At 36.6% G+C, this 14,893-nt stretch overlaps 1 protein-coding gene across 1 annotated transcript in view; it reads left to right on the top strand.

The window, feature by feature from the left end:
• Nucleotides 1-14,893, top strand: part of LOC107699273 (THADA armadillo repeat containing) — an 87,652-nt gene that overhangs the window by 52,312 nt on the left and 20,447 nt on the right. The window contains exon 32 of the mRNA XM_016500484.1: nt 3,180-3,311. Coding sequence (XP_016355970.1) covers nt 3,180-3,311 — 132 coding nt within the window. The remainder of the gene's footprint in view (nt 1-3,179; nt 3,312-14,893) is intronic.

Here is a 14,893-nt window from a genome sequence, read left to right as displayed (position 1 = left end):
ATATTATCTTAATATGTATCAAATTATTTTGATGCGTTTTCAGTCTGGCGTTCTCTCATTTTAGCTAAGAGTGGTCTGACTCTTTCCTACGGCCTAGTCTTTGCATCCTGCTCGCCAAGCTAGGCTCTGCAGCACTCGTATTTTATACCCCCTATAAATTATTTAGCATATAAATAAGGGTAGAGAGAAGTGCGAAGAGGTTTGCACCACCCACCTTTACCAAATATGAAAAGAGCATCATGGGATGTCTAGGGGGGAGTTCGCCATTTAGTGTGATTGAGAAGTTTTTCCTATTGAAGTTCAATCCAGAATGTTTCTTTTATCTGGAAAGCAGGCTTTAAAAGCATGTGGGAACGCTAGAATACGGTTCATCGCCCTCCTCGCAGTTTGTAAACCGGTTTGCGATATGAAGATTTCACGAGCACGGATGAAATCGTGATGAATGATTTGCCTCAGCTTGAGGGGTTTATAACAATTTTAAACGTTTAACCTGGGAAATGAGTGCCGAGAGGGTTCGGTTGGACATGCACCAGAGATGAAATGAGATGAAAAGACCGGGGCAAGTGGAGCCAAGACTGAAACTCGCTTTGCTAATCTCACATTCTCTTCCAGGCTTATCAACTCTTCACCCTCGCTGAACTTTTTCGCTCATTTTAACGTCTTTTTCCATTCCTCTGATTTGTCATATTTCATTGGTTCGTTCTCGCACTTCCCTTCCAGCTTTTTCTTGAATGTGCATGATGTTTAACACTTTAATCTCCCTGGGCTTGGTGATGATCTCAAGTTCTTGGCTGTCCCACACTGTGCCTGACTGAAATCAGACTCTAAACGCATTACCCGGGCCCTGATTAGCAAAATAGCATTTCCTGCGCTCTGGCCCGGGGTCTACGGGCTCATGGGACCCCTTGGTGGTGGGGAGTTTGGCCATGTTTGATGTAATAATGACAAGCGTATCCATAGCTGGCAGCTGTGCCGTGGACAGCGCATGGCCTTTAGAGAACAGAACAGGTTTTGGCCCTTTCACAGTAATAGAAAGATATGAGTAATTTACATTTTGTGTGTTTTTCTGTCTGTTTTTTTTTGTTTTTTTTTTCATGTGTTTGCTCTGGCTTAAGTCTTGAGTTTCCACTGGACTGTCAGAGAAACATGTGCAGAAATGTAGTAAAAGCGAAAGGAAGTGAAGGGCCATTGGGTTAGTAATGGTGACCATGTGTACATGTGCTCATCTTGTCATTGAAACTCTTAATAGATAGGTTGCTAATTCTGAAACCTCAGCTAAAACATCAGTTATAATATACAGGTAAGATACATTATGTATCTTAGTAAGTGCAGTTTAGTAAATGCTAGTTTAGTAATTCGAGAAGTCACATACGGGTAAGTTGGTTAGGTTAGTACTGTTGTACGTCAGTAAGTGAAGGGTGTTTAATCATTGAAAAAGTTATGATATCACATATAGATGAGTTAGATTAGTTCAGTTAGTAACTTATATTTGTATATGGAGAAAGCCATGTTAAGCCATACTAGTTAAATAAGTTAGTTGGAGAAGTTATGAAGTCACATATAGGTAAATTAGGTTAATTCAGTTATTTATATATGTTAGTATGTGAAGAAAGTTATGCTAGTTAAGTTAGACAAATGAAGAAGTCACACAGGTTTGTTCAGGTAGTTACATTAGTAAGTGGAGGAAGCTATGCTAGTAAAATAAGTAAGATAATTTTTAAAGTCACATACAGGTAAGTTAGGTTAATTCTATTAGTTATGTATATTAGTAAGTGATGGAAGTTACGCAAGTTAAGTTAGACAAATGATAAAGTTACACAGGTTAGTTCAGTTAGTTAGGTTAGTAAGTGGATGAAGTTACTTTCAGGTAAGTTAGTTGGGTTAGTTAATTTTGGTATATATGTTAGTAAGTGAAAGACGTTATCCCAGTTTAGTAATTAGAGAAGTTATGAAAACACATCTAGATAAGTTAGGTTAGTTACATTAGTTACATTGGTATGTAGAGAAAGTTATGTTAGCTAACTGTATTATACAAGTTAAATAAGTTAAAGACATTATGACGTCACTAACAGGTGAGTTGGTTAGGTTAGTACTGTTGTACGTCAGTAAGTGAAGGGCGTTTAATCATTAAAGAAGTTACGAAATCACATATAGATGAGTTAGATTAGTTCAGTTAGTAATTTATATTTGAATCTGGAGAAAGTTGTGTTATTAAAGTAAGCTATACTAGTTAAATAAGTCAGTTGGAGAAGTTATGAAGTCACATATAGGTAAGTTAGGTTAATTAAGTTATTTATATATGTTAGTACGTGAAGGAAGTTATGCTAGTTACATTAGAACAGTTCTGAAGTCACATACAGGTAAGTTAGGTTAATTGTGTTAGTTCTGTATGTTAGTAAGTGATGGAAGTTACGCAAATTAAGTTAAACAAATGATAGTCATGCAGGTTAGTCCAGTTAGTTACATCAGTAAGGGGAGGAAGCTATGCTAGTAAAATAAGTAAGAGAAGTTATAAAGTCACATACAAGTTAGTTGGGTTAGTTAATTTGGTTATATATGTTAGTGAAGAAAGTTTTGCCAATTTAATAATTAGAGAAGTTATGAAAACACATATAGATAAGTTAGTTTTGGGTTAGTTACATTAGTATGTAGAGGAAGTTATGTTAGCCAAATGTGTTATACAAGTTAAGTAAGTTAAGAAGTTATGAAGTCACATACATATGGCTTATTTCTGTTAGTTATGCGTGTTAGTAAGAGAAGGAAGCTATGGTAGTTTAGTAATTAGAGAAGTTAGGAACTCGCGTGTAGATACTGTAAGCCAGGTTTGTTCAGTTAGTTTCTTACATTAGTAAGTGGAGGAAGTTATTCTAGTTGGAGTTAGAGACATTTATAAAGCCACATACAGGTAAGTTACTTAGGTTAGTTCAGTTAGTAATATACAGTAGGTTAGTGAGTGAATGAAGCTTTGCTAGTTTAAGGAAGTTATGTTCTGTTAGCAAAGCCAACCGTTATTTGTGTTAGCCATGTTAGTAGCTTAAGTTTTGTTAATTTAGTAGTTCACCTTAGTTGGTTACATTATTACATAAGTTAAGGAAGTTAACTTGTTAGTTAAGGTAGTTACATAAGTCACGTATTTTAGGTAAGTAAATGTAACATATTTCCCTTTCTCTCTCTTTCAGTGATTCAGGGCAGGTGAAGCTGCACCCCAGTCTTTTCTTGTTGCTGTTGGTTTTGGGTCGTCTCTACCCGTCTCCTATGGATGGTTCATCATCTCCTCTGGGATTAGCTCCCTTTATGCCCTTAATCATCAGGTAGGTATAGACATTTAGATCGCCTTTTAAGTGCAGTGCTGACCAAAAGATGAGCTTCACTAAATGTTTTAGCTCAAAAATAATTTTGATTTTATTCAGCTGACTATTTCTCAGCCCTCTAGTCTCACAGGCCACTCCCTTTGCATGTCTTTCTATCCGTCAACTCAGCGCATCCATTCCTGCAATAGATTTTTTCCACTGCCGCCACATTTTTTCTTCTTTTACAATTTGTAATGCTTGAGACATGCAGCTACTGTTGCTGTTCCTGTTTACACATTTTTTTCATTGTTTAGACAGTGGAGAAACAATATTTTTGGAACACATTCTACAAGTACCTGTAGAGGCATCCAAACATAGACGTGTCTCTCACACACACACACACACACACACACACACACACACACACACACACACAGAGTGAAGGATAGGTCACGGTTGTGATCCCAGAGCCAGGAGTAATCCTTTCCGCTCCCGTTTGTGTGTCACAGAACACTGTGTTCCTCCAGCTGGGGAGCAATAGATCTATTCGGATGAAAGAAACAATAGCAGGATGGTGTTTGTTTTGGAATCAAAATAAGGGTGGAGAAGTCTTGCTCCCACTGCTGCTTCGGATACCACAGCTCCTGACTTTGCATGCTACACGCATGACTGACACCATTTGAAATTTCATTGTATGTTGAATAAATTTTGCAATTTCATCAGTTTTCAGGTAAAGCTATAAAATAACATGAAGGCTCTGTTGCAAAACCTCGTGAGCTGCCTTCATAGGCATCATAGGCGCATTCCTGAACATAAAGGGTTTTCTAAAAAGTTGGCCCACACAATCTATTAAAGACAAAGAAAACCAAACTCAAGATTTAAAAAAAGCCACTGCTTTACTGAAAAAAGGCAAAAAAGTGCAAACATTTGCATTTTTAAGGGCCTCTTTTTGCGTTTATGATTGTCTGGATTTTTGTTTTGTTTTGTTCTACACACCTCATTTCAGACTTTTTTGAAGGTGCAATGAGTTTTTGGTTTCTTTTCTAAAAAGTAGGCAGTTTGTTTCTCTCATTTTCCTTCCAAGATGGCCGACGAGTCAAAAAGATTGTAGTTTATAAATAGTTGCAATTCCTTCAATACCAAGATTTGTTTATAAAATAGTTCCTAGACAGTCATAAAAATGGACTTTGTACCTAATTTGTGTATTTTTAAGAAAATGTGAGTATTTTGCTGTTAGCTTAGCAACATGCTAATGTGGTACTCTCTTTAAAACAATTGTGATTCAAGTCCCATGGGTTACTGCCTATGTAGTGTGTTCCAGTTAGGATGCCTTATACTAGATAGTAGAAAGCAAGGCTACTGTGGAATGGATGTTTTTTTTTTTTTTTTAAATAAGAGCATGACCTTTTATATAGACTAGATCCATTCCGAATCTATTAATAAAAATGATGCTACATAAATGGGTCATTCATAAATGGTCCTGCATGAGCACATTAACTTGTGGTCGCCCATGTTTACAAATCAAAACCTGCTTAATGTTCAACAGCTTGTTGTTACTCTAATTCACATGCAAAGTGTTTACCGTATCAAAACACAGAGGGGTCTTTCAGTACTTCCTGTCAAAAATGTTCACCATTAAGTGTGAATTCATGATTATCCTCACCATCTGCCGTTTAGATTGATGTGATAGGAAAGTTGTTGTAAGCTTAGTCTTGATTTGCACTGTTATGAAGAAGAACATCTAGTGGAAGAGAACTTCTGTTGAAACTGATGGTCCTGATAGTGACCCACTTCAGAGCAGAACGGTGAGCTCAGCACGTTAGATAACACTCACATGAGCATGTTGAGTACAGATGTGTGAATGTGCACAACTGTTGCTGTCTTTCGCTTTGGTGACCAAAAGCCTTGGACTCTCACCAGTTTCCCCTCTGTGACATTATTTTCACTAATGTTTTATGCCAGGAATGTTCTATCCGTGTGCTCTCGCTCACACACACTCCGAGGAAGGTGTTTGGGCTTCTGCAATAACTGTCTTTAGCCATCTCTTTCTTTTAGCACGGTGTGTGTGTGTGTGTGTGTGTGTGTGTGTGTGTGTGTGTGTGTGTGTTTAGTCATCTGTATTTTTGTGGGTGTATTTGAACTAGTGAGAAAGTATGTGTGTTAGTTAAAACTTGTTTGGTTTTTTTGGCTTGTGTGTGAATTAAGCTGTTGTGGCCTGTTTTCTACATGGGAAATATTAGAGCTGTTATTAAATTCTTGGTTTAATGAGTAGTGATTTTAAAGGGATCTTTATTCATTTATTTATTTGTTTGTTTTTAGTTCCTTGATAAGGAATCAAAATAATAAGTGCAATTAATTGACATAGATGATGTATATATGGATGGATAGATGCATAAAAATTTGTTTTATTGTATATACATTCGTAAGATGTTCCTTTCTGTTATAATTAAGTAACAATTTCCTCCAGATTTTATGGACTGTTAATATAATTGATGATATTTTACAAATATTTTTTTCAGGTCACTGACATGTAAGAGTATCAATAAACAAAAGCAAATCTTAAATGTGTAGTTTCATATGAATAAAAAAAATTAAAAAATTCATTTTCAACCAAAATTTTATTTCATGTATGTAGTGTAAAAATGTAATGTGGTGTAACCTTCAGATAAAAAAAAGTAATAACATTTTTATTTAAATTTAAGTTATGTTTTCCTTAGTTTTCAAAGTAAAATAAATTTTACAAATCTTGAATTGTTAATTCATAGATATCATTAATCACATGACTGTTGATTGTACCACATGACCTTGACTAAATGTAAAAAAAAATTATATTTAACTGCTGTATCAGTTTTGATAATGATAAAAGATTTAGCTAAACTAGGGCTGTGCGATATTGAAAAAAAATGCGATATGCGATACCACAAATCAGAAAATATAATTTTTAACATCAATGTGAATGATAAAAAAATGAATGACACTAATTTTATATCATTGTGACTTTGCTTTCCATACACTTGAAGTACTTCTTCATATACCACAGCAAAAAATATAGTCTGAGAAAGTACAAACATGATTAAAGGCAAGTGAACAGTCAGTAAAAAAAAGAAAGAAAAAGGGGGGAAAAAAGAACCAATACACAATTTACAAGCATAGATAAAATAAATGGTATTCGGGTACAGAAATGTAATAATTAAGTGTAAAATAAAGTGTTATTTTACACTTAATTATTAAATTTCTGTACCTGAATACATTAGCATTGTGATTGCAATGAAGCATTGTGTTCACTGAATGAATTAAATTTAGATTAATCTTTGTTATAGCTGTTTTGTTGTTTGATTAACATTAGTGACATATTCAGCAGCACATATTTATAGGCTGCTGTCCCTTTAAATCTGACTGCACGGATCCAGTATAATGATACACATCCGATTTCTTTCTCAGCTGTTTACATTCATTTAAAACATAACCGACTGCGTTTACGAGAATGATCGTCGAGACGGATACTATTGACATAATTCTGTGTGTATGTGTCTGTTCAAACATGAGGAGATGCGAAAGACGAATCAACTCGGTGTTCGCGCGCCATCTGAAACGCATCTCTCTGTGCGCCGAACGGAAGATACGCTGTGCGAGATGCGGCTTGTGCGCGCGCTTCAGGTGTGAGTCAGACAGCAAGACGAGACGGCAAAGAGTTGTTTTCTGCAACTTATTGCACTTAATAACTCTTTGTAACGTCAAGCTATTCTCTGCTATATGCGTCGAACTAAAACTTTGACCTTTTGCAACGTTTTGATTTAAGCAGCCTATTATTAAAATTATTCAGATATCGCACGCCCTTGCGATATGGATATCGCGATATTTACATTTGCGATATTTTCGATATATCGTGCAGCCCTAAGCTAAACAGTTTACTTTTTTTTTTTTTCAAGAATTGTACAATTTTAATAAGATTTTATGATATCAGGACACTTGCAACACCCAGATATTTATGACCTTATGGCTTTAACACTGTTAAACATATATTTAATTGCATTTTGAAAGCCCTGGATCATTGTTTGGGGGTCAGGGCCTGTATAGTATCATAATTGTGTTATGAGCCCATGTGTGTGCTACAGACATCTGGAGCGGAGCAGAGGTGTGGAGGGGCTGGAGAAAAGATTCAAGGCCTCGGGTCTGGAACACAGATAACACCGAACAGAGAGAAACAGATCAAGCTCACGACTCTCATGCACTCTGAGTGATCAATGCCACCATAAAAAACCGACTCAAACCACATGGCCACATATCAGCAAATGTCTCAGCCCTTCTGAATCAAACTCAAGACCGCCTGATCATAATCCCCCTCTTCAGTTAAACCATGTCACATTATGGATGGATTTTCCTAATAGTCAAGGAGTGACAGGAGAGTCAGACCTTCAGATTAATAGAAGGATCCAAGTCAATAGAGTTCAGCCTTTCTCGGTACAGGGGTGCAAGGGTTAAGAGATTGGAGGATTGGGGTCTGCCTGGTTCTTGTCAGTGGAGGTATGCAGGCCCATTCACCCAAATGAAGCCCACATGTAGAAGATGTTAAATATAGCTTGGTTTTGGCTTCCACGGCCCCCTCCTCTCCCTTAGGCGTGTATTTGTGAGTGTCTGGGTGTCCGGTGTTGATCAGGCCTCTCTTTACAACAACACAAGTTCTCAGCAAAGCACTCGAGGAATCTGAGTTGTTAATTATTGTGCTGGTTGACATACGAGACAACCCATGATTAGTTACCTGAGCAGACTGTGATTTCATTCCACAGTCAGTGTTGTTTAATTTTCTTGCAGAGTTGTTTTAATTAGATTAGGCCCACAGTGTTGTCTTCATAGTTATAAATCCTAGAGATCTGATCTATTTGCTGGTCACACTGTGAATTTGTATTGTGTGCCTAAGCCTTCAAAGCCTCGTCTTCGTGTCGGAATAGATCTGTTAAGCTCCACTCTGTGAAATATTTGAGATATGAGGCTTTGTTGGGCTTTTCAAGCTCTTTTCTGTTATCCAGACTGTGAGAAAACATGGGTGCATTTGAATTCGGCTGAATCTTGCACTTGTGAAAATCCATTTGTAATCATTATAACACGCTAAGCAAACATGGGTTTACACTATGTGCATGAGAGCCGTGACCGGAAACCCTGCTGCTAAAACCAGGTTATGACAGATTTAGGTGGTCAAGCTGGTTTTGTAACAGGATGGTGCATTTTTTTTTTTTTTTTACTAATTTTATATATTTCTAATTTAGGTTTAATAATTTTTTTATTTCAGTTTTAGTAATATTAGTAGTTCACCTGAAACTTTATTTATTTATTTTTTTCCCCAGTATTATTTCAGTTGCCAAAAAATGTTTTTTTTTAATAGCTTTGGTTTTAGTTTCTCCAAACTTTTAGGCCAGATAAACATGTTCATTGAGGGAAAACTTGATTTTTATCCACAAGGAATTGATTGGGTTGTGAAAAGCAGGCATTGCATATCAAATTGTAGTTGAATTTGAGTGGATGTTTGTAATGGATTGAAGAAAGGATGGAATTTTCTAACAAGAGTCCATAATTTTTTGAGCTTGTACTTTATGAGCTTCTAATATGTTCCTGTGGCTCAGTGGTAGAGCATTGCGTTAGCAGCGCAAAAGGTCGTGGGTTCGATTCCCAGGGAACACACATACTGGTAAAAAATGTATAACCTGAATGCACTGTAAGTCGCTTTGGATAAAAGCGTCTGCTAACTGCATAAACTATAAACTAAACTAAACTACTTTCTGTTAACCAAGTTGGCGGCTAAGGCTTCTTTTTGCCCTCCTTTCAAATCTTTTTATTGACTTTACATAGCATATAGTAATAAATCCATTTTAAAAACAAGATAAGTGTGTTTAGTAGGGTTGTGACGGTGAGGAAATTTTCCCACCGGTTAATTGACGTGTGACAACACCGGTAATACCGGTATCACCGTTGGGGTGGGGGGGTGTTAGTTCGTTTGAGTTTCCCTCTTTTGTTCGCTTTCAAATGGCTTGTAAAAGGGCCGTGCGCATTTTACTTTCACTTTCAAATTAGCGGCAATTGAATTGCCGCAATTCGGCATCAAGCAATTGTTCATTTGAGTTTTCCCTCTTTTCCTCGGATTTCTTGGCTTTCAAATAGCTTGAAAAAGCGCAGTGCGCATTTTACTTTCACTTTCAAATTAGCGGCAATTCGGCGTTGATTCAATTCAAGCAACAACAACGTCAAACTCATAGAACTTTTATTAACAAAACGAATAAAAACACACCATATATGCCTAAAAAAAATAACAAATTACTTGGGCTACACAAAGTTTAAATAGGTATATAAAACTGAAAATCAGCAAACACTGTGGAACCAAATAAATAAGAAACATAGAACGTTTAAACAGGCGCCTTTGCATTTCCTTTCTAAACAATCATCTGCCATCGTCTTGTCTTTCTCACCTCACTCTTGTCAGTCAGCTCGACTCACTCTCGTTCACGCACGGTTCGGCACGCTACATTGAGCGTTTAGTTTTTAAAAGTGTCTGTCCTCTAACTGAACTAGGCTAAATGATTTTTGTTACTATAAAAAAAATCAAAATGACGGTTGGGGGTGGTGCCATTTGCGGTAGGCAAATGACGTAACCGGTGTTGCGGCTTAACACCGGTATAACCGAAAACACTGTCTATTGCAGCAAGCCTAGTGTCTAGCTAGCATGACGGTAATCTTATTTCCATGCTGTAGCTGGCATGTCTGGTCTTGAGGAAATGCCAAACAAGGGTTGGGGTCTCCATCGGTGTTGAGGGCTTACTTTGTGTGTCAAATACCCTTGACCAAAAGTCTGTCAGCCACAGGCATGTCCAGAACATATGTAAGTGGTTGGTTTGAAATTGCTTATAGTAGATTATGCCTGGTACATGAGGAGTTTACCAGATCCAGAATGTCACACCACTGGTCATCCAAGATGGAATTCCTAGGTCGTGTTTCCAAGTAGGACATGGTGAATCTCCATTTAAGGTTCTAATTAGGTTATAAATAAATGAGTTTTTTTGTGCTGTTGAGGTGACTGTTGGGGGAATTGTATTTACATGGCTGAAAAAAAAAACATTAGTTCAGCCAATGTCGAGTTGTTTGTGAGGCTTGAACAAGCTAAGCACTGTTTTGGATAGCGTCACAGAGCCACAATGTTTACAGTTTAAGGTGGAATCAACCTACAAATGGCATAATCAAAGTTGGTTGGCATATGATTCACAGGAAATGAATCCCTGTTTGTAAAGTCAACACTTTCCACACTAGAACAATGTACTAGTGATTGTGTTAGTAATGATGAAGTTGGTAATGGCCCTCAGCCTCGGTTTTATTTTTCGAATTCAAATTTGATCAATCAGTCAATCAACAAATAAATGTTATGTGCCGTCTTAAAGAAAAACAAATTATAGGTGAATATTTTGTAAGACTAGTCATAGATGCCACCTGGTCAGTCTCTCTCAGAGAAAGATGTATCTTCTCACAGGACCTCAAATGGGTTGCAAGAAGAAACTGATGGATGAGGCCTCACTATTAATTCCAGCAGATTGGTAATTCGGATGGTATTGACACGAACTTAGCATTTCTATCAGTCAAAGAAGCACAGTGTGTTTCCAGTGCAAGCATGCGTTTATCAGCATTGGGTTCCTAGAAGCATTTTTGATGTGTTCAAAAATCAATGTCTTAATGAGTATTTGGCTGCTGGTTAACATTAATTATATGAAATAAAGCAGTGCTATTTTAGTTACTTAGTTTTCTTAGTTTATCTTAATCTTACTATCTTACTATTTTAGTATAGCCTTTATTTTTATATTTTCAGTTTAAGTTTTAATTTGAGTCATTTTGTTATGTGCTTTTGTCATTTTTATTAGATTTAGTATTATTATTTAAATATTTTGGGTCACACTTTAGTTTGGTGACCAACTCTCATTATTAACTATGACTTTTGCCTATTAACTCTTAATGTGCTGCTTAATTATTGCTAGTTGTTAAATTAAGGTATGGGGTAGGATTAGGCATCTAAAATATAGTCATGCAGAATTATGAAGGCATTAGTGTATGCTTTATCAGTACTAATAAACAGCCAATATGCTAGTAAATTTATTTTTATTTATTTAATTTTATGGTAATTTTTGTAACTGAAATAAGTTTTCAAATTTTGGTCTATCATATGATATTAATATTTTATTTTATTCAATTACTGAAAACTATTTTGGCAACACTATGCATATAAATGGTTATTACAGGCTATAATGCATTATAGTTATTCATAATGTGCATTGCAATACATATTATCTTGTCGTAAATAATTATAACCCAAATTAAAATGCATAGGGTAACAATGACTTTATAATGAATTAACTGTGGTTACAATGCATTATAAAATGCATTACAAGGCATAATTTATGCATTAAACCTACTTTTATCATGCATTCTACATAAAGGCTTTAAATAAAGTGCTTCCACAATTTTTAATGGTTTTAGTTTCTGAACATTTAGTGCAGTTAAACGCCACCCCTTTTTTACAATCAAACTTCCTGTCCTACCTTTTTTATTTTCAATATACCATTTCAGTATTAATATCACTACTTCTGTTACGTCACAACTTTGAAGAAAATGTTGTGACCTCTTGATTTCATGTGGTGGATTTCAAACTTGTTTTAGGCAGATAGGCCAGCAATGTGCAGGTCATAAAAAAAATCAAGTGTGTTTATACACTCCTGTGCTTTCTGGAGCGTGTGATGGAACTACATGTACTCTTTCTCATTTCATTTCTCCAGTGCACCTCAAGAGCCAGACGAACTCGAATAAACAAGATGTGTTATGGCACTCTCGCCAGGTGCTGTCCAACACAGTCTCGGCCTGTTGTTTTCGAGCCAGACTAAGATTAGGTTTGTTTGGTGCTTGCAGACTGCCGAGTCATACTCAGGGAAACTGTACCACCGTTCCTAATAAGAGCCAGATGGCCTTTGAGCCGTAATGGCGGGTCGAGACTGAGAAAGCCCCCTGGAGATGACTCGCCTCAGACTGCTATGTTTCTAAAATTACACCCTTCCAAACTGTCATTTCCTCTCAAAAGACTTTTAATGGGACAAATTAGCACTGATAGTTAACATATGAGGCCAGAAAGGGGGAACAGTAGACTTCGGCGGTCATTAGATTGAAATATGTGTTTCTACCGATGTTTATGCATTTACTTTATTTACATTAAAGGAGTAGTTCACCAAATCTGTATGACTTTAATTCCGTGACGCAAAAAAAGAGAAGATTTTAATATTGCACTGGTCACAGGGTCTGTGCAAGTCTAAGTCAAATTTAAGACCATAATAACAGTCTCAAATATCTTGACAAATGTCTTTATTATGATTTTAAGAGATCTTAAATTTGCAGACAGAAAAGCAATGATCGCAATGCAGCCAAATTTGATTATTACCATTAAAAGGCGAAGATTTAAATAAATGCATGTGAGCGTTGCACATTAAAAGTCAAAACTATTGTGCCGCAATTAATTATGACATTGCTTATTACTTTGTTGTTTTTATATTTCAATATGTTGTAGTTGGTTGTAAAAGTGCACTTTTTTTTATCTCCCTTATCTTTTGAATGAGTCTCTGGAAGTAGTTAAGCAAAGACATTTTCAAAATAAGAGTCCTAGTGTTGTGTTTCAGACTTGTTTGTAATTCCCACATTATGCATAAAATCTTTTTCTTTTTTTTCCCTGGATATTATTTGTATTTTTGTTACACATTAACACGATTTAACACATTCAATATATACAGATTTAACTAGTGTTCGCATTATCATTCTTTCATCAAAATCCAGTATAAATTGAATGTATGTATAGTTCCAGTTTCAATACATGTGTACATGGAAAGTATCGTAAACGTGATGCATACAACTTGTACACTATGTTCTAAGTCTTTTGAAGTCTCATAAGTCAATATTTCCTGTAAATCTTGACATCCACCAGATCTCCTTGGCATTTCAAGAGTTAGAAGTATGTAATGTCTGATTCCTGAACAAATCATTATTTTCAGTCAGACCTTTACAGTGACAATCTAGTACACAAAACATGATTCATTTAGATGATTCATTCTCAAATTTGATTGATCCAGTTTGATTTCCCAGTGCTCTTGTAGCACTGACGGCTCACTGTATTGGAAGATCATAACGATTTGGAATGACATCGGTTTGAGGTAATGATTTTTTGGGTGAACTATTACTTTACTGTGTAAAGGAAAAGGTGAACACAAAAGGTTAGGCTGGTTTTGTGTGTGTCGTGTATTTGCAGCCACAAACAGCTGTGTATCATGTGACGGGTCGTGTCTGTGGACTGTTGTCATGCTGTGACTGCTGAAGGCAACATGTATGCCATGTGGGTTAATGTGGATGTCTGTATGTTGGAGGAGTTTAACTCAGCATGTGAAGGTTCACATGTCTGGCAGGCTGTTATTGGCGTCTCCTGCTTTCTTTCTTTTCCATTTAGATAGTACAGTCTGTACAGCACATATACCAGTGGTTGGTGACAATTTACTTGTGTATGACATGTCTCACCTTCTCTTTCTATATTATCATGTCCCTCTTGCTAACCAGTGCACTAAATGCCCATTTGTGGCTGTTTGTGTAATGTCATGGCCTAAAATTAAAGTGATGAATGATTCAGAGAGAATTCGGCATGTTACTTAAGGGATATTTCACCCATAAAGGAATATTGTCATTTTCTTGTCGTTCCAAATCTGCATGAGTTTTTTTTCTGTGGAACATAAAAAAAGTGTCCCTTGCAATAGAAATCAATGGGACACTGCTTAAAGGGATAGTTCACCCAAAAATGAAAATTTGTTGTTAATTTACCCACCCTAGGTGAGTTTTTATTTCAGGACAGTAAAGCAGCTTTTTTGCTGAAATCGTGGTCCTTGGTGATTCATAAAAATTCACTGACCCCCCGCTCCCCCCCCCCCCATGACTTAATTTGGTCACCATCACTTTCTAAAATATATATTATGAATCTCCAGTTGTCGGAATTTGTTTTTAGATGCACATTTTGAGGTCTGGCCACAACCCAAATTCTGTGCTTGGTTATTAAAGGTGCCATAGAATGGAAAATTGTATTTACCTATAAGGCGAGCCACTAAAGGGACGTGGTTAGCTGCTTGCTAGCGGTAGCCTGTTACATTACAGTACATAAGATTTAACTTACCACATAAACAGATTAAGGAGAGATGACTGAGGATGTTGACGAATGATTTACAGATCCTGAGCACCACTGACAGGCATCTGATCTTGTAAAATGTGTGGGAAGTACTGCCGCTGTAGTTTACACCGCACGTGCGATCGCAAATCTCGAAAGTGAAAGTAAAAAGCATCGTGCATTCGAAAGCAGTTTCAATGCCCCGCATATTAATAGCGGCTCCCTGATGCCCGCATTTTACAGTATAATTATCCAACGATATAACTGTGAGAGAAAGTATTGAAATATATATTTTCCCTGTGTTTCCTTCCTGCTGTGAGAGCTACTGAAATGAGCCGCACTGTGAAACAGCCAATCAGAGCAGAGCTCAACATTGAGCCGCACTGTGAAA

This window comes from Sinocyclocheilus anshuiensis, unplaced genomic scaffold (assembly GCF_001515605.1).
Source record: "Sinocyclocheilus anshuiensis isolate Anshui unplaced genomic scaffold, SAMN03320099.WGS_v1.1 scaffold450, whole genome shotgun sequence".
Classification (NCBI taxonomy): domain Eukaryota; kingdom Metazoa; phylum Chordata; class Actinopteri; order Cypriniformes; family Cyprinidae; genus Sinocyclocheilus; species Sinocyclocheilus anshuiensis.
Note: the sequence above shows the minus strand (reverse complement) of the source record. Positions and strands in the feature narration are given on the sequence as shown.